General features: G+C 36.2%; 1 protein-coding gene across 3 annotated transcripts in view; it reads left to right on the forward strand.

The window, feature by feature from the left end:
* Positions 1-24,338, forward strand: part of TSHR (thyroid stimulating hormone receptor) — a 153,978-nt gene that overhangs the window by 85,646 nt on the left and 43,994 nt on the right. For 2 of the 3 annotated variants that reach the window (XM_036843095.1, XM_036843097.1), the window contains exons 2-4: positions 599-670; positions 6,018-6,092; positions 22,448-22,522. In XM_036843095.1, coding sequence (XP_036698990.1) covers positions 599-670; positions 6,018-6,092; positions 22,448-22,522 — 222 coding nt within the window. The remainder of the gene's footprint in view (positions 1-598; positions 671-6,017; positions 6,093-22,447; positions 22,523-24,338) is intronic. The other variant, XM_036843096.1, reaches the window with a different exon arrangement.

The following is a 24,338-nucleotide window of genomic DNA, read 5'->3' on the forward strand; positions in this document are numbered from 1 at the left end:
GCCTTCTGAAAAGTATCAAAAAAGCAAACTGGAAGAAAAGACACAACCTTTTGGTTGCATATGCAACAAAGATGTCATGATCCTGAGAAGAATTAGCTCCTTGTCAGTCATTTATTTCCAAATTGCAGCACGTTGATGATAAGATCAAGGTAATGGTTGAAGAGACCTTTGCTTGGGCAAAAAGATTATAATCATACCACTATTTTTAATCTTTAAGATATATCAAATGCATTTAATCCTCTTAATACATACTCTGGTGGCATTTCAAGATATTTCCATTGACAATGAATTCAGTAGTCCTAATAAACTTATAAATATATTATGTTGCCCTTCCATTAACAAATTAAATACGATGTTACACAAGGCATACTAGTTCACTGATAATTCAAAGGCAAAGTTTGAAGATTTATTGTCTGCATTTGATTCTCACTCTCAATTCTTGTTTTGTTGGGGGAAAAATTGTTTTCTTGCTTATGTATGATAAAATATACATTGTAAGGATTGTCATGTTTCTAATAATGTATTCTGTATAATTAAGGTGGGTTACTAGCAAAGTCTAATGATTTAAACTCTAATTGTGTAACTGTTATTTTCATAGGAAGTTTATAGAGACTCATCTGAAAACCATTCCCAGTCATGCATTTTCAAATCTGCCCAATATTTCCAGGATGTAAGTCAATTTTTTTTAATATAAAGAGAAGTTTGCAATTGTGACATGTTATTTTCTAAATGTGTTCTATCAAGAAAAATACTTGTTATATATCGCACTTGCATAAGTCAATGACATCTACATTTCTAATATATATGAAGTTTATGTACAAGATGTTTATTTGATTTTGCTACATCTTTACTCCCTAATTCCTAAATGATTTTTTAAACCTAAAGTAAATTTAAATTCCTTTGGCCTTAAGAATTTAATAATTCTTGGTGTATTTCAATATATTTTGATATGTGACAACACCTTAGCCAGGAATCTCTCCCATAAACATATCTATATATCTATTTCTAATCTATCTATCCTAGTTACCAATTCTTGATTCTCTTTTCACCACTAGTACAAATGTTTACATTTTGTCATAAATGTAGCCAGTGATTTCAGACTTCTCACTTTAAAAAAGAATTAAAATTAATTTGAAAATTTAAAATCGTAGAAAACTGAATTGCTATACACTCAAGAGTGAGGAGAAAAGGGGGTTCCATGTTGCATTGACAAAGAGTGTATCTGTGTGTGAAATGAGCCTGGTCTTTATTTCATTTAGTTGATTCTGACAAGCAATGCAGATAATCCAGGCCTACCAATGACAATACCACCAGCCTGTGTGGTCTCTGGCTAAATTTATTCATCTCATGACCATTTATTGAGTGTCCATTGTGTCATGTCAGGGGCATTTGACGTTTTTGGTTGTCACAACTGGAGAGAAGGGTGCTATTGTCATCTAAGGGGTAGAGGTGAAGGATCTGCTCAACAACCTACAAGGCATAGGATGCCCCCCACCTCCAACAAAGCATTATCTAGTCCAAAAATGTCAATCGTGCTGAGACTGAGAAACCATCCCAGCTGAACATCTCTGCAGTTTTTTTCTTTTTCTACCAGCCCTTCCTTTTTCAAATTCTTGCCTCCTTTGGTTTCCCTGATGTTGTTCTCTCCCTCTTTTTAACATCTTACCCTGGCTACTCTGCCTCAGTTTCCTTTCCTGGATTCCTATTTCATTTCATTCAGTTACTTACATACCAGGTCTTTGTTTATTTTGTCCTAATTCCTTTATACCCTCCACACCTTGAATGAAAACTCCCATTCCTTTGGCTTCACTATTACCTAATACAACTAATTCCTAAATGAGTATCTCTAGCCCTGACTTGTTCCTGCAGTTCAGGCCTGTATTACAAACATCCTTCCAAATAGTGTCACCTTGATGTCCCACAGGCACTTCAAACAACATATCCAAAATAAACTCATCATCTTCCTCCTAAACTGTTCCCTCTCTACTCCTTCTTTTAACAGCAGCACCATTTAGTGGTCTGAAAGCTAAAAGCCTCAAATTCCCCTTTAGCTCTTCCTTTTCCCTGATCTCCCCTATACAATTGCCTATTTGGTGTCTCTACTTGGCTATATTCATTCATTCATTCATTCATTCAATGAATATTTACTGAGCCCTACTTTGTGCCTGGCGCTTTGCTAGATGTGTCATATGCAACAGTAGACAATACTTATGGAGCCTCCAGTTTCCTTCCTAAGAGAGTGATAAGTGCCATGATGGGGTCAGTTCTAGAGTGACCTGGGAACTCATATGAGAGGTCTGTTACCTGGATATGGGGTGGGGTCAGGGAAGGCTTCCTGGAGGAAATGGTGCCTAATTTGCAATGTGTATTATCTGGCCAAAAAACAAAAGATGGAAAGATAATTCCAAGCAGAAGAGAAAAGGGATGTCAGTGAAGTTAAAAATAAGTTTGTTGAGGCTGGAGCTTAGGCTGGGAGTGGGGACGGTAGAGAAAAACAAAACTGGGAGGGAAGCGGGTACAGGGCCTTGTGAATCATTGGAAGGAGTTTGAAATCTTCCCTAAGGACCAAGCCACAGAACGATTATAAGCAGGGAAGTGACAGATCAGATGTTTTAGAAATATTCCCTGGCTGTGCTGTGGAAAAGGGGTGGAAGTGGAGCAAGAGTGGAGACAGGAAGTTAGTGAGGAGGTTGATGCAGTGCCTGGGGAGAGGGGATGGCAAGTTGAATGGTGAAGGCTGAGTGGGGATAAAGAAAAAGTGGCCAGGTTTGAGAAATAAGGGAGAACTGACAAACTTAAAAGTTGGTTGATTTTGAAGGTGGAATGAGATGGAGAATTTCATCGACATTTCTGACTAGGACACCTGTGTGGTTGATGAACACATTTGCCAAGGTAGAGAAGTTTTCTGTGCATTTGCTGTGGAGGGACAGGGGGTAAGTTAGGAATTCAATTTGGGGCCTGTGGCATTTGAGGTGCCTTTGAGGCATCAAGCAGCTATGTCTAATAGATATCAGGATAAAATTCTTTTATTAATTCATTCAAGAAATATTTATTCAGTCCCTGGTATATTTTGATCATTTTTCCAAGAGATAGGGATACATCAGGGAACAAATGGACAAAGAGCCATGCCCCTGTGGAGTTCACATTCAAATGAAAAGAAATAGGCAAGGAACCAAAAACATAATAAATAAATATATTAATACAGAAGGGAATATGGATATGGCAAAAAGGATAAAAAAAATCAAAGTAGACTAAGGAGAACTGGAAATTCTGGGTATGTAGGGGCACTCAGGAGAGATTTGGGTAGAGATTAAGACTTGAGAGTCATAAACAGGTAGAAGTAACTGGGAACAGGGAAAGGCATCAAAGAGAAGGAGAGGCTTAAAAAAAAAACTGAAGAAAGAACAATTTTAAGAACATGAGGTCCCTAAGGAGGCAGGAGGGAATGGGGTCCAAATAGAGGGACTGACCTTCTACAGGAAGATGGGCACCTTTTGTACTGTAACGAGAAATAGTAGTTAGAGATGGGGCAGGTGCAGGTAAATTAATAGGCTTATTAGAGGGGGGTTCAAGGAATTCTCATCTCAAGGTTTCCATCTTTTCTACAAATTATTAAAAAGATTATCTACTAATATTTGGGTAGAAAGGGCAGAGTTAGAAATTTGAGAAGGTTTGAAATAAAATGATGGGCAATAAAAGAAGGAAGTTTGACTGAGATATTCAGGACATCCAGGCAGATTTGAAGGTCCTGATGAGGACCCTTCCAGGTAGACTATGTTTAGATTCTCCAGTCTGGGTTAAGTGTGCCCTGAACCCCATCAGAGAATTTATCACTCTACATGTTAATCCCATTTACCTGTCTGTATCTCGCACTACTGTGAGTTCCTTGAAGCTAGGGAACAGGTCTGAGTGGTCAATGCTCATTTACTGACATATAGTGAATGTTCAATAGATATTTGTTGAATGAAAGCATACACACATACCTAAATAATAGTTAGGGAGCTGTCACATCTAGGGGGCAAGAGATCACCAGGTAGCTTTCCCTGGAACAGTACAAATTCCCACCTATTATTCTAGCATAATTGTTAATAGCACCCTATATTAACTCACAAAAATATCCTATTTTGGATGATTAATGATATGGTTACTCTAGTTATTACATGAGACTTGCATGCCAAGAAGAAATATGAGGAAGAGGTGGGATCTGATTTTTCCTGATTATAAAAATGGGATAAGCAAGTAGGGAATCACTGCTTTTATCCCACTGAATAAACGGTTCCTATATGTGTCTTCGCAACCGAGCTATAAGAGTCTTCTAAGGAGGTATCATTCAGTTGGAGAAATTGGAACTTCAGTGATTATGACATGTGCTGAATGACTAAAACCTTAAGAAAGCTTTGCACCTCCTAAACTAAGAAATTCGGGAGAAAATTTGGAGCAGTGGATATGATGCAAAGTTAGGAAAAGAAGTTTGCAGCCTTCAAAATTAATCTTGTCCTTCAGATGGCTCAGCTTCATCCATTATAAATCCCCACAATCTCTACACAATAAATTAATTCTTTTCAACATCTTCAATGGTTTCCTCTATGTTAGAGATATGATATTTGGATCAAAATAATTTATGTAATGTTATCCGCAAGTGGCAATGACTTGGGAGACCTGATAAATCAAAGGATAATTGTTTGGAGAATAGATAATTCAAAACAGAAAGTGCAGGACCTTTAGAATACACACAATACCCATGAGAAAAAAACTCAAATGGAACAGTCAGCACTCCTCTTATAAACATTGTATTAATGAAAATATTTTACTGGCAGATTCAATTCAAACTATAGGCCAGTGGTTCTTAACCCTGCCTGCACATTAGAATCATCTGGGAAGCTTTTTAAAAATAAAAGTGTTTGCCCCATCCCTTAAATACTCTGAATTAATTATCCTGGACTGAGTTTTGGACATCTTATGTTTTAAAAGCCTCCCAAATAGTTCATTTGTATGGCCAGGGTTGAGAAGCTCTGCTACGGCCACAGGTGGACACCATCTGTTAATCATTAATTTTCCCAAATGTCATAGAAATGCCTCTCAATAAAAAGCAGTCATTGAATTTGGCTGCATTAGTCATTCTTATTACAAGACGGAATTTAGGAGACTTTTTGAAACATCACCCCTTATGTATTCTTGACAAATTGTATTTAGAAGTTTCTCTTTTCTCCTTTTTAGTACTTAAAACTTTTATTTGTGTTGCCTTTCGCTTACAAAGTTCAAAATAAATATTGAGTTTTCAGCCTCATCAAAATCAAGAAGAAAAGTCTTGAGAGAATATATAGTCACCACCCTATGGAATGTTCCACTAGAGAAATGTGGCTTTTTCTTCATCTTCTTTGTAACTACATCTCTGACCTCATGCAATTAGGTACTCCATTAAAAATGCCTCTTATTTATTGGTGAATTCTTTTCTAACATCTTTCATTTTCTGCTATTTTGAGTAACTCATCTGTTCATTCATTCACTCAGTCATTCACTTAATCCATATTTATTGGAAGTCTACTACATGACAAGCAATATGAAAGGTACTCAAAATTCAGTGTCCATCAGAAACACACAGTTCTCCATTTCAGAGAACTCGCAGTCTAATGAGACAACATCAATCAAATATCATCCAAGCACTTGCAAAGCTTCATGGTGATAATTAGTGGAAGGAGAAGTTCATGGTGCCATGAGGATATACTATGGGAAACTTGACCTAATCAGGAAATTTGGGGAAAGCTTCTAAAGGAAGTATCTGTTGAATGAAACCAGAAGGATGAATAGGTCCAATGAATTGGGAAACTTTCAGATAAAAGAGGATCTAAAAAAAGTAATAACTAATTTTAACATAATTAGGGAGAAACCATGAGGGTTGTGCATGTTGCATGACCTGGGAAGCCCCTGACAAAGAAGTTACATCAAAATTAATAGTATGTTTGCAGTTCACAACCCTACTAACTTTCTACTTTGTTTTATATTTTTGTGATGTTCAGCTACTTGTCAATAGATGCAACTCTGCAGCGGCTGGAATCACATTCCTTCTACAATTTGAGTAAAATGACTCACATGTAAGTACAATGAAAAGTGAAGCATAAATCCAAGCCACAGCCACTCTTAATTGATAATTTGGGGGCTCCAGGTGGCAATAGCAACTGGTTTCTAGAACATGGGTCAGAATTTCCATTTATGATTCAATTCTTAACTTGTTCTCACTCTCAGTTTACGTTAATTCATCCTAATTCTGACTTGCATGGCTGGAAGTTAAAGACAAAATTAGAAGTCCTCTTTTTGAATTGTCATTTCTTTCTATTACTACTGTGTCAACAGATTTTATTGACATGGATATCAGTAAGTCAATAAATATTTACCGACCACCTACTGGATTCCAGGGCCTGTGCAAGTTTCTGCAAAAACTAACTTTTTTTCCTCATTTAGGAAAGAGAAATGTAGCCTTGTGAGATTAGAACAGGAGTGGAGTTAAGAGCTCTGGCTTTGGAGTTGGTCAGAGTTGGGTTAAAACCCTGCTTTCTTTGCCTGTCATTGTCTAACCTTGATGTTCCCTGGTGGTCTAGTGGTTAGGACACAGCAATCTCATTTTCTAACCTTGGACAAGTCATGTAATCCTTCCTAACCTCAGTTTCCTCATTTGTAAAATAATGGTAATAAGAGTTCCAACTTAATATGCTTAGTATAAATATTGAATGACATAATGCATGTAAGCATTTAGCGCAGTGCCTCCCACGTAAAACCGATCAATACACTTCATAAATAATTATTCTGTTTTTATTTCTGTAGTACCTTGCAATCTATAAAAAGTTTTACACAAATAATCACATTACATTCTTTTAAGCAGCCATGTATTATGAAATATTAACTCTCTTTTCTTGATGAAGAACAAAAATACTTATCATCTATGAATACTTAGTATGATCTAAACATTATGCTGAACATTTAAGTACTTTATTTATTTAACCTTCAAAAAACAACCCTGTGAAGTAGAGATTATCATTTGTATTATTTATTTAAGAAAAACATAAATGTAGAGAGACTAAATACGTTATCCTAGGTCACAGAGTTACTAACGGATAGGGCCAGAGTTTTTACATCATAAATATGTGACTCAAATCTTCTTTCCTTATGTAATACAGTATGCTGCCTTTAACACATTTTTGACCAGAGACGTATTACGGCCACAGGCATTAGTTTCTGTAAAAATTCCCTGGTCAATAATGTGTTAAGAATACTGAGGCCCAGAAAGTTGTCTCCAGCTATGGTAAGCTAGCAGACATTATTATATCAACCATTGGTTTGAAAACAACTAGAGGAGCTGGAAAAAAATCTGTTTAAAGGTATCTGAGTGTTATGAAGGCAGCAAGAACCTAAGGGGAGAGAAGCAAATCCCCAAAACAACATTTGATTACTTTCCTCTTGAAGTATTTTCTAAACTGTAAACAACAGCTGAGAGGCTGCCCAGAGGTTTAGGCAGTCTCATAGAGCTAGGGAAATAAAAACTGGAGTTCAAGGCTTACTAAGGAGATGGTTCCTAGTAAACACCCAAGGATTTTAGCTGGGATGCCAAAAAGAGCTTCATCCCAGAAGTATGGTATAATGGGAAATAGATCAGTCCTCACAAAGACTAAAGCTCAGCTTTCAGTAAAAAATAACCAAGCATACAAAAAAAATTAAAAATAAAGAATTTATGGCAAAAATCAAGAGAAGAAAACAGACAATAGAAAATGATCCACAAGAGATTCAAATATTGGAGTTATCAGACAGACTTTAAAATAACTATGATCAAGACATTCAAAAATTTAATTGCCAAGATAGAGAATTTTAGAATAGAACTGGAAAATATTTTTGAAAGGATCAAATGGAAACTCTAGAATTTAAAAATTCAATAACTGAAATAAAACCTAAATACATGAGTTTAACAACAGATATGCATAGGTCAAAAGAGAGTAAGTAACCTAGAAGTTAGGTCAGAAGAATTTATCCAACCTGAAGCATGGAGAGAAAAAGAAATATGTGGCACACTAAAAAAGTCTAGCATACCTATTATTGGATCCCAAGAAAAAGAAGAGAAAGAATGAAAGAAGTGATATTTGAAAGAAAATTTCCAAAATTCATGAGACATCAAGTCACAAATGTAAGCAGTACTGCAAACCCCTAAAGGATAAATACAAAGAAAACCACTTCAAGGCACATCATAGTAAAAGTGCTAAAAACTCAAAGAAAGAGAAAATCATAAAAAGCAGCCAGAGGAAATAAATACATAATACTTTCAAAGAAGTAACAACATGACTGAAAGCTGACTTTTCAACAGAAATGTTGGAATCCACAAAGCAAAAAGTAAGATATCTGCAAAAAGGAGAACCACAAAAATAACAACAGCAAATATCTGCCAACCTAACAAGAAGATTCTTTGAAATTGAAGACAAAAGAAAGACATTTCAAGCAAACAAAAGCTGAGAGAATTCATCACCATTAGGCTCATATTAAAGAAACTGCTAAAGGGAATTATTAAGGCAAAAGGAAAATAATCCTACCTGATAGCACAGAGGTACAGGAGGAAATGAAAAGCAAAAAACAAAAAACAAACAAAAAAAAGAGCTAAATATAAATTAACCTCGACTGTACAAAACAAAACAAAACATCTTATGGGGTTTAAAAAACAGGCAGTCTTTGCTCTGCATGATAATGTTGGATCATAAAACTGCATGCTGAAACTGTGCAAAGCGATCTTAATCAATGAAAAAAAGATTACTTTTTGTGACAAAAATTCTTGTCAAAACTTTAAAATCTCTCTTACTATTGGGTTATAAATGCATGGGGAAAGTAAAAATAGTAAAACTAATATTTTTAGCACATTGTAATTTTAAACATTAGAAGCATTTAGAAGTAAAATGTTTTATTTATTTCTAAAAAGCTTATCAAGAGTACTTTGAATAGCACACACATTTTTCTCTGTTGTATATATAACTTACAAGAGAGTATCACGTCACTGTCTTGGCAAATTGTCATACTCTTTTCTAGGTCTGGATCAGCTTCCGATATCTATCCTCTGTTCTTTCAATGTCAAAATATTTCTGAGAGCCCCTTTAATGTGAATTCTTTTTTTTACCAGATCATTTCTTTGGAGACATCTTCATTCTTTTATTCACAACCACTTTTCTCATTTATATCAATAATGCACCTTCACTTAAGTTCCTCTTATTAAATGTCTAGAGTCTCTCAAATGGTAGCAGTATGGACGTTCCCATGGTTAGCAGTTTCTATGACTCTACTTACATTTATTCAAATTTCATTTCCAGCACTATCACATTTTGTTTCTTTGTTTCTTTATTTCTTCCATCTTTGTTGGTCAATTACCTCTTTCAATTATCCTCTTTCATAAAATGTTGTGTGGGTTTATCACTGAGAGTCATGGAGGCAACACAGCTGCACACCTTATTGTTTGTGTATGAACTGAATAACAGATGCTCGGTGACCTGTCACCAATGACTTTGAAGGGAGCAGTGTAATTGATCACCTATCATGATGTGCATCTGTTATTTACATAGTGATGCGTGGACTGAAGAGCTGGCAGCAAAGTTTGTACATTATGCAATTACTCATAGTTAATATATTGTGGTAACAAACTTGAACCATGTGGTTGGAACCAGTTATTATTTAAATTTAACTAAATAATGGTAACTGAACCTCATGCATATGGGAACCATGCAAAGCAAGGACTGCCTGTATATATAGAATTCAAATACACAATAGCAAACAAACGATGGGAGGGTTTTAAATAGTGTTAATGCATTCTAAGTTCTTTGAATTGTCTGGGAAATGGTAAAAGCACTAACTTATATTAGACTTTTACAAATAATGAATAAATATTCTAATCCATAGGGCAAAAACTAAAATAACTGTAAAAGAGTGGATAAATAACAAGCTAATAATAGTGAGGAATGGAATAATAAAAATTAATACAAAAAAGGCAAGAAATTAGAAGAAATAAAGAACTTCTGGAACAAATAGTAGATTTAACTCCAAATAACCAATATTTACATTAAGTGTATAAAAGAACTAAACACTCCAATTAAAATACAAAGATTGCCAAATAGGTTAATTTAAAAATGCTGCTTATAAGAGACATACTTTAAATATAAAGATATAGAAAGATTGAAAATGTAAGCATGAAAATATTAACATACAAACAGTAACCAAGAGAAAATTGATATAAATATACCAATATATATAAAGCATGAAGCCTTGCTATATATAAAAAGAAATTTTACTACGATATAAAAGGATTACTATACCCTGTACCAAAAAGATATAATGATTCTAACCTTGAATGTCTATAAGAGCATAGCTTCAAACTATATAAAGCAGAAAGTAACAGAACTAAAAAAATAAAATAGATAAATCCACAATCATAGTGGGAGTTTGTTTTAATATAGCTTTATCTGATAGAACATATATATACCAAAAAAGTAAATAATAATACTCATAAGAAATTAATATCTCAGTAGCTTACAAAAAATTAAAATCAACCATATTCTCTGACTAGTAGGTAGTACACTTCTAAATAATCATGGATCAAAGAAGAAATCACAACACGTACTAGAAAACAATTTTAACTAATTGTCAATAAAAATATGACAAATCAAAACCTGTAGGATGCAATTTAAGTCATACCCAGAAGAAAATGTATATATTAGAAAAAAGGCTGAAAATAATTCATTTATATATCTTTCACAATAAATTTATAAAGGAACAGTGAATTAAAACCAAAGAAAGTAGAACAATACCCAAGAAAACTGAGAATTCAGGTCATTAAGAACAACAGTTAAAATTCAAAACCAAATCTCCAGACTCCAAATATAATGTTCATTTATCATACCATTTTGCTTCTCTGCCCCACTCACCAAAAAATCAAGGCAACTGATTTGTAATAAAGCTCTCTATATATCCTGCATCTCTTAAAAGCAACTGTTTTGTTTATTACAGGCTTTTTCTCATAAAGATTCTAGTTGTTAATATTTCTCTTATAAATATCCATTTTCCCTCTCTGAGCAAAAGTGTTAACTTCCTAAAGCAAAGGAAACTGTTAAATACAATGACTACAAGGATGAATTTGAAAATGGGTTTTTAAAAAGATATTTTCCTTATATATATGAGGTATTAAGAGCCTAATATCTTAGTAAGAATAATGCATCTTGCATTCTTCAAATTTTCCTACTATATATCCAACATTATTATCTGCAAATCGTGCTAGTCAACATGAAGGATAAATAAAGACTTTGGGTGCCAAACATCAATAATTTGTTTAATCCACAGACCGCATAGTACTGTCAGCCAAAATTTCCTGGGATTCCTGAATATAGAATTAAAGCCCTCTGATTTATTTAGTAAATAGCTCTTCACCATGTTGGATTTGCTGCAAGGGTAGGTACTAAACTAAGGAGTACTGATTTCAAATGTCACTGCATGTTGCCAGTGCTTATTGAAATGCCTCAGTGAGAACAACACCAGTTAAAGAACATAATGTTATTCTGTTTCGTGAATATATTTCCTTCCTCAGCTGCCCTCTCTCTACCCCTTTTTGACCATGTGATTTGGTGAATAGACTGATTAGGGCTACGGAGAACTCACACTTCATCATCCCCACTTCTAATCATCTCTCCAATGCCTTTTCAACCTTTTCCTGCCAAGGCTCAATATTTGTCCTCTGAGATGGCTTCCCAATTCATGTTTAGATTTTATTCCCTGATATGAATTGGGGTGGTAGAACATAAACATTGTTTCTGTTAGTGACCATCAGCTAGGTTTCCAAAGATACAAAGCTACCCATTCATTTAATAAATACGGTATGTTTAACACTGTGCTAAAGCTGTGGTAATTGCATCTTACAGCTAAACATACACAATAATCCACTATTCAAAATAGTGGATTATTCTATTTTTATCCAAACCCTCTTCCCCTGGCCTCTGTGATACCACACACCCAGCTGTCCTCCAACCATGCTGGTCAGTCTTTCTCATTCTCCTTTGCTGGTGTCTTCTCCTTCCCCACTTATAAATGTTGGGGTTCCATATGGCCCAGTCCTGTGTCCTCTTCTCACTCCACATTCTCCCCCATGTGATCTTATCCAACAAGTCTCAAACTTACACATCTAGTCCAGGCCTCACTTTTTAAGTATTGGGCCATTAACCTATTGGTCTACTTGACATCTCCTCAGATGTGTTACATCTCTCTCACTACTTCAATACCCCAAACTGAAATCTACCTCTCCTCCTGAAATCTGTAACTCCTCTGATACTTGCTGAGCCTGTATATGGCACCTCCATTCACCTTACTGAAAATCCCAGACACCTGAAGGGATCACTATATCTTCTTTCCTCATCACCCACTTCTAATCCTTCACCATGTCCTGTCCATTCTACTACCCTAATATATAAAAAAGTCATCCTCTTGCTCTCTGCTGCCACCACCCTTGTCCAAGCCACCATCATCTCTTGCTTGGACTACAATAACTTCATAGCCTAACTGGTTTTCCCAGGTTTGGCTTCCTCTAATTCATTTCTGCACAACAGCCAGAGTGATTTTTCTCTTAGGATAAATCCAGAGTCTTCAACGTAAACTTCCAGGCCCAGGACTTCAGCCGGCCCTGCCCACCTCTGCCTCCTCATCTTGCTCCATTCCTGCACACCTGTGTTCTTTAGTTCCTTGAATAGTCCAAGACCTTCTCCACCTTAGGGCCTTCACATCCTTTTGCCTCTGTCCAGAAAGTTCTTTCTCTCTCTCTTTACCTGGTTAACACTACCGATTATTTTTTCAGCCTAAATATTACTTACACATACCCTTGATCCCACCTAAATTAATCCTTCACTTGAATCTATGATTGAACCCTTTATTTTTGCTTTATAGAACTTATTAAAATTTGTGAGAACAATGCAAATGTGTGATGATAATAATAAATGTTTTCACAAGGCAGTGTGTTTTATGTGCCAATTTCTCACACCATCAAACCAAAACCAAAAAACGGGGAACAATTAGATATATTCTAAACATGCACTTTTAAAATCATGAATTGAAGTAGAAGGCCAGTCTGAATTAATGAAAATTACAATTGATAGAACATTTAGTATGATGTGTGAACATACACAGATGCATATATGTTTAGTGTCCTTAATGGAGAATTTACCATGTCCCAAGCACTATGCTGAATGCTCAACACACATATTTACTCACTTAACCCTTGCGACAATACTCTGAAGTAGCTACTATTTTTTTACAGAAAAAAAATGGTGTTCAATAACTATATATATTTATATATAAAGTGCATTTTATGTAAACATCACATAACTGGACCTTGCTTTTCTGTCTAATCTAATAATCCCTACCCTCTTTTTTTAGTCCATTACATTTACTGTAATTATTGATATGATTTAAACCTGCCATTTTCCAATTTGTTTTCAATTTTTCTTCTCTGTTCTTTGTTCCTTTATTCCTCCTTTGTTTTCTCTTGGATTAATCAGGTTGTTTTTGCTTTTGTTTTTGTTTTCTAGTATTCTGTTCTATCTCCCCTATTAGCTGTTTAGCCCTTTGTAATATTTTCTTGTGGTTACTCAAGGGATTATAATATGCATCCTTCACTTATCATGGTCTACCAAGAACGATTATACCAATTCCCATATCATGTAAGAACCTTTTGAAATTATCATTGCATTTACTCTCTCCCATTTTTTGTTGTTTTGTCATATATTTTATTTCTATATATGTTATAAATCCCACCACATTGCTATTTTTTTAAAGAGTTAATTAACCTTTAAAGAATTTGAGTAAAGAAAAACTAGTCTTTTATATATATTCCCATATTTAATATTTCCAGTGTTAATTCCTGCCTGTAGATCCAATCATTCCCTTTAGCCTGAAGAACTTCTTTTAGCATGTTAGTGTGGTTCTATTGGCAACAAATTTTCTCAGCTTTCATTTATCTGAGGATAACTTTATTTTACCTTAATATTTAAAAATTAGTTTTGCTGGGTATAGAATTCTAGCAAGGCAGTTTTTTGTTTCGGCCCTTTGAAGGTATCTTTCCATGTCTTCTGGCCTCCATTGTTCACTCATATTCTCATCATTGTTCTCCTATGGGTAACATGTCCGTTTATCTCTGGCTGCTTTTCAGGCTTTCTCTCTATCTTTGGTTTTCAAAATTATGTACCTAGGTGATATTTTCTTTGTCTTTAACCTGCTTGGAGTTTGCTGAACTTCCTGGATCTATGGATTTCTGGTTTTGTTCAAATTTTGAAACTTTTGCCCAATATTTCAACAGACTATGGTGGAAGTGACATCATGCATTTTCAGGCCCAGTCTTTAAGAGAACTGGCAGCTTTTAATTTAGACTCTTGGAGCCTTGAACCACTATGTAAGAAGTCCAGCTACACTGATGGGAAGACCATATGGGGAGGCCCTGAGATTACGTGGAGATGGAGAAGCAGCCAGCTGAACCTAGCCTTCTAACAACCTGCATCAGAGCCAGGCATAGAAGCACAACCGTCCTGGACCCTCCAGATTGATCCAGACACCAGCTATATACCAACCAGTGATCCTAGGGCATGCCACATGGGGCAGAAAAATCTCCCAGTTTAGCACTGCCTGAAATCCTAATCCACAAAATTGTGAGCTATAATAAAATGGTTGTTATTTTAGCCATTTAGTTTGGGGTAATTTGTTATGCAGCAATAGATGGCCAGAAGAGGTGGGACACTGAGAATTTGTAATAGAAAACTACAAGAATGGCAGGTTACTTTGCAAATTATTGAGGGTCCTAAGTGGTTACAAATCAGTTCTCCTCAGTTCTAAATTTCAGCTAGAATACTGGTTGGACCCAAAAGTGTACATATGATAAAGATTTATAACTGTAAATTGATGAAACACTAGCCACATCCGTCTTCTATTTCACTTCCTTTACAAAGAAGCCAATAGCATACAGTAGACTGTTGCTGTTGTTACTCCTATTAATAGTAGCTACCAATTCCTGGATGCCTTTTATGGGCACGCACTCTGCTAAAAGTGCTTCACATACACTGTCCCACTTAATCATACTAAGCCTCAGTTTCCACTATGTAAAATGAAGATGGTAATAAGTATCTCACAGGGCTCTTACCCAAGTTTACTCAGCTAAGAAATTTCAGAGTCAGAATTTGAAACCAAGAGTGTCTGCCTCCAGAACCAATGCAAACTCAAAATATCTCTTTAATTAAAAGAAGAAATAATTAAATAAAGTGCTACCCTCAGAAATATGTTTTTACTGTTTTGTAGATTTTTTGGGTTTTGTTTTTGTTTTGTGGATTTTTTTAAAAATCACAAGTAAATAAAAATTCTACAGCTGGGTAGGTAAAACGTGTGATTTACAGCAGATAGTGAGATAAGACTTAATTTTGCTAATTCACTGAATTGAATCAAGTGGATTTATTGGAGGTTTTGAGAGCACCAGTCTTAGTCCTGATCATTAAATAATCATGAAAGTAGCTGTATACATCCTCGAGGCATATATACACTACCATGTGTAAAACAGATAGCTAGTGGGAACCCCCTTATAGCGCAGGGAGCTCAGCTCGGTGCTCTGTGGTGACCTAGATGGGTGGGATGGGGGGTGGAGGGGTGAGGGAGGTCCAAGAAGGAGGGGATATATGTATGCATATAGCTGATTCACTTTGTTGTATAGCAGAAACTAACACAACATTGTAAAGCAACTATATCCCAATAAAGAAAAAAATAAATTGAAAAAAAGAAAAATCATTTTTATAATGTTCTATTTCTAGTGGAAAATCTGCTGATAAACTTACATTTTCCTCAATCCGCTTCAAAACTCTGAACATTTATAAACTCTCTTTGAATTAGCATCTATTTTTTAAATTCCTCAATAAATTAAAAATGCATCATAATCATGAATATCACCTTCCATTATAGATTATTTTTCCCCAGTTATGTAATGGAATGTTAGTGGTAAAATACTTTATCGATAATTATCATAGTAGAATAATTAAGATATTTCTCACTGAAAAGCCTTGATACACAGTAGCAGAGACAATAAAACTCAGAAAAGTCTGATGGGAGGAATAAGTTGTTAACTTTGGAGTATACAGTGTAAAACCTCTCCCCTGACTTACGAATCTTCAGTAAAATCTACATTGCTCACTTTCTGATGTGAGTGGATTCCTTATTATCAGCAGGCAAGCATGATGGAACAGAAGAATGATGGGACAGTCCATATCTGGGTTACATTTTAGAAAAATGTGACTACAACAAGTAATTTTTAATCCTGTAATCTGGTGTTGAAGAAGTCCCTCCTAAACTAAAATTGATCCATTAATAAGCATTTTAGGATAAAGTTGTTCAATAATTTTGAGTCATTAAACTTACTCTTATCTTAAATTAAAAAAAAGAAAATGTAGGAAATAACTTATTCTGTGAATTTATAGACTATCACTGAAAAATGAGTGTTAGTCCAAAAATCAGGACTTTAGAAGCTAAGGATCAAATATATACAAGAGCTTTGACAGCCTTGTACTTTTTAACCCAGTAATTCCATTTCAGTACATTTTTCCCTAAGAAAATAAACATAGGAGTGAGAAAAAAGTTCACATAAAAAGCCATTTGTCTCAGAATTAATTTATAATGGCAAAAATTTGGAAACTACTCAAACGCTTAGGTAGAAGAATGGTTTAGTATGAAATATTGAGCAACCATTAGCCATCTTTTGTCATAGACTAATCTCAGAGGAACTGCTTTTGACACATGCTATTAAAACAACAACAAAAACAACCAGATATATCTACGGAGAGAAAAAAACTGATTTTCTTTGGATCATGGAATGATGGGAGATTTCACATCTTTTTGATGTGAAAGTGTTTACAAGTTTTACAATGTATATATATATTATCTTTATAGTCAGATGAAATAAACTTTTTAAAAATTAAGGAGTCCTTCAATATGAATTCATTTTGAAATTAATACTTGATGTTAAAATACATGGGTGATTTATTATGTGATAAAAGCCTATCACAAAATGTTACTTCAACATTAATTTACTTAATTCTTAGTCCCAGTTTTCACATCCCGTATAGTACAGCATTTAAAGTATTTAAAGTAACAAAATTCTGGCTTTGCCAACATATTCACATCTTGTTTTTAAAGTAGTTAAATAATTAGTTGCTACTTCCCTACACCTCCTGAAGCATGCAGTGAAGTTGCACATGATAGATGTCCACTAATTGTGTGTTTAACTTTAACGAATCTCTCCACACTCCACTCACTAGAGTAAGCAGATCTAGTCAAAGTCAAAGTGGCCTGCCTCCCATTTTTTTGAACCATTGCCACTTAAAAGCAGACTAGAAAAAAACTCTGAAAATCAAATTGAAATAAGAGTTGCAAAGGATCTGGGACTGGCTGAGAGCTAGGTTTTTGGTTAATATTCTTGCTCAGTTTCTTGTTTTAAAGAACACAGTCTTACACATTATTGCATTTGTATTTCTTAAGAGTCCAGCTATGCTGACTGGGGCAGCTTCTCTTCTCTTCACTTACTTTAATTCAGTCTCCGTGCCCGGTGGGAGTCTGAAGCTTTCCTATCGCCCTTGGCCCCATCTAACTTTGCAGGTGAAATGCCAACTCGACTTTATTATCGCCCTCAATTCTTTCCCAGTTTGGCGTGCTTTTCATTCATGCGCTGGAGATGTTTAGGGTATAGACAAATATCTCTAAGGCTGAGGATCACAGTCAAATGCCAGGACAAATGCCTATTGAATAATTGAGGTGGGAGGGGGGACAGGACAATGGAAGAAAATCAGTAGTTGGAAAGTTCCTTCATAGGAGGGTTTAAGCCTTCATTTCCCCGTTTTTTGGCTGCTCCCTCCCCAACCTGAGAACTCCCTTCTCTCACCTTGCTGATTTCCCTGTTCTTTCGGTTTAGACTGCGTACTAAGTACCTGCCACAATGCCAGTTGTTTTAAACAAACCAATTTCTCTATTTTTGGCTCTTATTGAGAATTAACAAATATTTCTCAGAAGAAGAAAAAAATCCAGAATCTAGACGTATGATTAAATGAACCTAATATATGCTAAATTATTAATCTGCTGTCTTGTGAAAACACTGCACACTGGGCATCATTATTAGACTTTTCATCTAAATGTCCATTTTATGTGAAATCCAATGAAGGAAAATTAAGCAATAATGAGTATTTATATTTAAGCTCTGGTCAATGATCTCCTTTAAACATCATTTAAAAAAAAAAAAAAAAAAGCTGTATTTGGAGTTAGAATTCCTAGTTTAAGGCCCAGAGTTGCCTCTAACTGTGTAACAGGAGATCAGTCACTTAACCTTTCTAAGTGTCTGCACTGTTTTGTCTGCAAAATAAGGATGATGTTACCTGCTTCTCTAAAATCAGTTCTTCTATTCTCTCACTGGTAGAACTGTTCTGAGTAATAAATATACCCAATCCCTTTTCGCCTTATAATTTTCCAAGGCTGGGCTTTTTTCTATTCAATAAGCTTCAAGATCCTCAAGTATTTCCCTGACACAGCTAAATCGCCCCACTCCGTGGAAGAGCATACTTGGAGATTTAAGCAGACTATTTGGCACTGCATATTAAAATTTTTTTATATAGGATATATATTGCTTTGGTTTTTTTTTTAATTTGGGGGTTTTTTTTGCATGGCTTTTATTATATTTTTTTCCTCATTTGAACAAGGTAAAATAAAAAGTGAAATTCACACATTCCTAGCCTCCAAACCTTTCTCCTGGAGATGACCACTATTAACAATGTGCTCTGTATTTTAAGAATTTATTGATGCTTATTGTATGAGTTTGGGTAGGCTAGTTACTGTAAGAAATAGACAAAAATAAAAATGTGTAAACCCTAAGGTAACAAGTTTATTTCTTCTTCATGAGACAGTACTGGGTAGATGAGCAGGTGGGCCGGGTAGCCTTCCTCCATGCAGTCACTCAGGGACCCAGGCTGCTGACCCAGAGGCACTGACATCTTCAGCTCTCGTTCAGACTCACCCTGCAGGACATCTCTATTCCAACCCACTGTGCTGCAATTGCATATACGTTTTCTTTCTCTCAGTGTCCCCAGCTTCCTGGCAGCATATCTGGCCTCCTGCACACTTGAGCCATAATTGCTTTACTCAAAATTGTGTGATTCAAATTCACCCTCCCAGGCATTCTTGGAACTCATTCCAGTTTGGACTCCTATTTCATCCTTCTTATCAGAGGTTTCTGGTACTTACCTCTACACCTCCATTGCTTTTTTTTTGAAACAGCTATACCAGCTGCATTCACTTCTGACATCGGTCTCCATTCAGCTAAACTACTGGCAGTCCATGCCCCACTCCCCCTCTTTGTTTCAGCAGAGATTTTACTTTTCTAGATTTATTGAGATATAATTGATATATAACATTGTGTAAGTTTAAGGTATACAATGTGTTGGTTTAGTATACTCATATATTGCAAAATGATTCCCACCATTGCACGAGCTAAAACACCTCTGTCCCGTTACATAATTACCATTTCCTTTTTGTGGTGAGAACCTTTAAGATCTCTTGTAGCAACTTTCAGTGATATAATACAGTATTATTAGCTATAATCACCATGCTGTATATTAGATCCTCAGAATTTGCTAATCTTATAACTGGAAGCTTGTACACTTTAACCAATATCTCCCCAGTCCCCTGCCCACACTCCCACCCCAGTCCCTGGTAACCACCACTCTACTCTCTGTTTCTCTGAGTTTGGCACTTTTAGATTCCACGTGTAAATGATTTCATACAGTATTTATCTTTCACTCAGCAGAGATATTTTAAAAGTCATTTGCGAACAAGTGTTAACCACTTACCTCAGAAAGCGGCTTCTTTTGCCTGGTGTTTTCTTGCGGTATCTCTTGTCCATCTTTCCCCTTTTTTCACTCATACATTTTCCCTGAAAAATCCGTCTCCTCTTTTGTGTCTCCCTCTCTCTGCCTGTAGACTCTCTCACCTCTTTCTTCCCTTACAGCCGCCATGTTGGTTGCCAGCCTCATTTAATCAGCTGTAACCAACAGCTGTGGTTCATTTCCCTTTCATTCTCTATCCCTAAAGTTGATTCAGCCAGGCTACACTCTTTTATTGTGACATTCTCTTGGGCTGCTCACTCAAGTTCACTTGTTCAACAGTAGTCACTCATGGAGCAGTTTTCCAGACTGCAAACCACACTCAGTTGTCAAACTCTTCTAACTAGTTTACGTTTGATTGACAGACGTTCGAACCGTCCCCTCCAAATGGAAAGCTCTGGCAAGGAGTTTACTGTTCACCACACAGAGCATCTCAACTCAACAGAGTCTTAGAGGGGCACGGTGGGATTGCTATGAGAGTGTGCAGTGGGGTAGCCAATGGTCCGAGTTTACCCAGGATAGAGGGAGTTTCAGGGATGCAGGGCTTTTAGTTTCAAGCCAGAGCAAAATTTAAACCATCTAATTTAAAGTGGGTCTTTCTATGCAGGGTCTTGGTTGGATAAAGATCGTGATATGATAGTTTAGGATTAGTGAACACAACAGGCAAAGATCTTGAGGTGAGGGTTTCTAAGAGTTTTGGGATATAAACTGTTGAAGCATTGATGGGTCTTTCAAGAAGTTCCCAAAATGAATAATAAAGTTATTTTCCTGGGCAAAAGTTATGCTAATGAAGACAAGGGACCAGGAAGGTTATGCTAATAATAGACAGTAAGCTGAGGTGGGAGAGGTGGGAGACAGTTTCTATTCTCAGAGTTAATGCCACTCTCTCTTTTCCAAGGTCTGTTTCATATCCACTGTCCTTTGTCAAATGCAAAACCTAGTGGGGTGTTTTTGGTTCGTTTGGTTTATGTTTTTAAATTTTTGAAAACATTGCATTACCTCCAACCCCAAGTCTCCAATGTCTGCTCCAGCTTTCATTCCACTCAGGAGAATAACAATAATAAAACTATCACCTATAGAGCCTTCACCATAAGCTAAGACACATGTCAAACCCCTTATAGACATTATTTGACCCTCAGAAGAGTCTTATGAAAGAGGCACTATTATTGTCCCTATTTTACAGATGAGGAAACTATGGCTCAAAGAGGTCAAGGAACTTGTCCAAGGTCATGTAGCCAGAAGTGGCAGAGCCAAGATTTGATCTCAGGTCCATCCGACTATTCAGTAATAAAAAGGAGCAAATTACTGATATATGCTACACGTGGATGAACCTCACAAACACTCTGTTAAATGAAAGAAGCCAGACACACAAGAATACATATTTATGATTCCATTTATATGAACTGTCCACATAAGGCAAATTTAGAGGTAGAAATGAGATCAGTGGTTCCTAGGCAAGAGGCAGGGGGTGGGAATTAATTGCAAATGTGCATATGGTTGTTTTTGTCATTGATAGAAATGTTCTAAAACTGGATTGTGATGATGATTGATTTTACAATTCTGTAAGTTTACTAAACATCATCTAATTGTATCTAATCACAACGCATGAAGTTAATGGAAATTCTCATTCAGTAAAACTGTTTAAAAAATCCCAGAGGCCAGATTCTAAGTCTTTTAGTTGTTACCAGCAACCACTAGGTGCAGGTTCCTTTAGGAATCAAGCCTTAGGTGCCATTCAGAAGGGGATAGACTATAAGTCTTACTAAGTTTTCCTACCCTCTTCACATAAGCCTAGGGAGGGCCTTTAAACTCTTTTAACCAATCTACACATATTGAATACATTTAATTCTACCAATGAGAGCCTATTTCTAAACAGGCACTAATTTCATTATTGCTAACTGTGCATTTTGATTAGCATGTATATAAACCTAAGTAGATAAATTATAGACATATATGATATTATCACATGTGCTCAAGAGCTTTCAATTACTGATATAGAAAAATAAACCCAAGTGAACTCTTAATACTCACTACCTCTACTGCCTCTGAAATAGCAATTGACAGAGGAGCCTCACTGACCTTATTCCCTTGCTGTAATCCGTTATATAATCCACTCAGACCCCCACTCCAGGGCCAGGTTACTTGCTGTTGTTAATAAAGATATCTGCCCTTAACAAACCATTGGAGAGATTTTTCTTTTGTATTCAAATCTAAAAGGAAAAAAAGGCTCTGAGACTGTAGATAAGAGAAAGGTCGCCCCAAAATTTAAATGGATTGAAACTAAGCCAATGATGAGAGCTGAACAGCCATTGTGTCCCTGAAAGGAGCCAAAAGTAGCTTGTTGTGGATGGGACTGGCTCCTGGGAGGAGAAGTCCCTGGGGCACCACGTAAATGTGTATTCATCTCAGGAACATTTGTTAAACCTGATTTATGTTGTTTTATCTTTTATAATAACAGAAAGGGATATATTACAGTGAATATATTTCTTGTACTTTTACAGAGAGATTCGGAATACCAGAAGCTTAACTTACATAGACCACGGCGCCCTAAGAGAGCTCCCCCTTCTAAAGTTCCTGTAAGTATTAACTCCTGTCCCTCCTACCTTTTTTTTTTTAAGAGAATTATAATGTAGGAATATCCCTAGGATGATGCGGGCCATTTTAGTGGTGTGTGGCCTGGGGCAAATCACATCCTGTGACTTACTCCCCACCTTTTCCCATCAGGCAAGGTAACAGGTGAAATGATCCACATTTTAAAAACCTATTCAAAAGTCAACACATAATGCTGGGACCAGAGACCTGCCCCAAGAGACATGAGGGAGAAAACGCCATCATGTATATATGGTCTTTAAATGAATATAACAAAACAAAACAAAAACTTCTGAAAGCCCACCGGTCAATTTTGTTAGGAAATGGGTATCACAATATTAGAGTGACTGTTACAGAAAAACAAACAGAAAACAAAAAAGGGTAAAACCTAATCTCTTAGAGCTAGGGGGACAAACATGGAAGGGACAGCGCTTACTGCTTTGCTTTGGTGATACCTTGTGAGCTAATTGTAACCTCAACGAGAGCAGGGACCACAACATTTTTGTTCTTTGTTGTATCTTTACTGCTTAGCGCCTACTGCCTAGGTACTCAAGGAAGTGTGTTCAGTGGATGTGTGTGTATGTCCTCAGGTCTTCTGGGTACCTTCCCTTCTTCCGTTCTTTCCTGCTCACATATGTTGTAAAAAATTAGAACACAAAAACATTATGAAGAAAAAAAAGCCAACCTTAATCCCAATACTCAGAAATAATCACTATTAACATATTAGTTCATTTCCATCTAGGGATTTTAAATAAAAGTATATATCCAAATGTATTTTATGAAATTAGTCTTTAAGGATGAATATAGAGTTTATCCAGGAAAAGGAGGGGGAGGGGTAGAAGAGAAATACAAGTGGATGGGATAGCATGGTAAAGATACAAAGGTGTGGAACCACATGCCTTGTTTGGGGAATGAAAAATAGTTCAGTATTGAAGAGGTAGGGGTGGGAGATGCCAGGAGAAGAGAAGAGGATATGGATGTGAAATGTGGCTGAAAGGGTATCTGGGGAGTAATAAAAATTTATTGCACAAGGCAATCACTCCTGTGTGGACTTTGAGTTTCAATCCATCAGTAACTCTTTGATATGATGGTCCCCTACTATGTGCAGGGCTCAGTGGGGAACATGTAGGATAAAAAAACATTGTCCTTGCCTTCAAGAAGCTTACAGTCTAGTTAAAGAAGATATTATATATGGAATTGAAAAGTTCCTCCCCTAGGAGAACAATGGTAAGTGACAAATAAGGGGTACATACATTATCTGGGGGTGCAGGTAATTAGAGGAGACATCCAGAAGGAGATGGACTTGTTCGGGGTTTTGAAGAATAGACAGGTCTTGGTCCAAGTCCCTAATATGGCATTTCCAGCCCTTTTCAATATGGTCCCCACTTAACTCTGGGTCTCCCCACCCCACTCTTCCACATAAACAGCTATTGCAATTGAACTAGTTTGTTTACTGTTCTTCAAATATATGTCATGGAATCTTACATCTCTCCTTTGTTATTTGGAATGTCCCATTTGCTTTTTTGAGACCTCAGGCTCTGCTTCCTCTTCAAATCATATGCCTTCTCCTCTAGAAGGAGTCAGGTCAGAATTTGCCTTTGATGGTACAGCAATGGGACTAGAATTTTCTCTACTGGAAGACTTTCTTTAAAGATTTACTGGTAGTTACAAGTTCTCACCATGTCATACCGAAGCTCTCAAAAAAATCACTAAATCCACTACCTATGTTCTAGTAGCTGCAAGAAATGTTAAACCAACTAAGTCTGAGAGGCATCCAGAGTTTGAGAGTTTTTGTATTCATGC

Source organism: Balaenoptera musculus, chromosome 2, assembly GCF_009873245.2.
Source record: "Balaenoptera musculus isolate JJ_BM4_2016_0621 chromosome 2, mBalMus1.pri.v3, whole genome shotgun sequence".
In the NCBI taxonomy this organism is placed as follows: domain Eukaryota; kingdom Metazoa; phylum Chordata; class Mammalia; order Artiodactyla; family Balaenopteridae; genus Balaenoptera; species Balaenoptera musculus.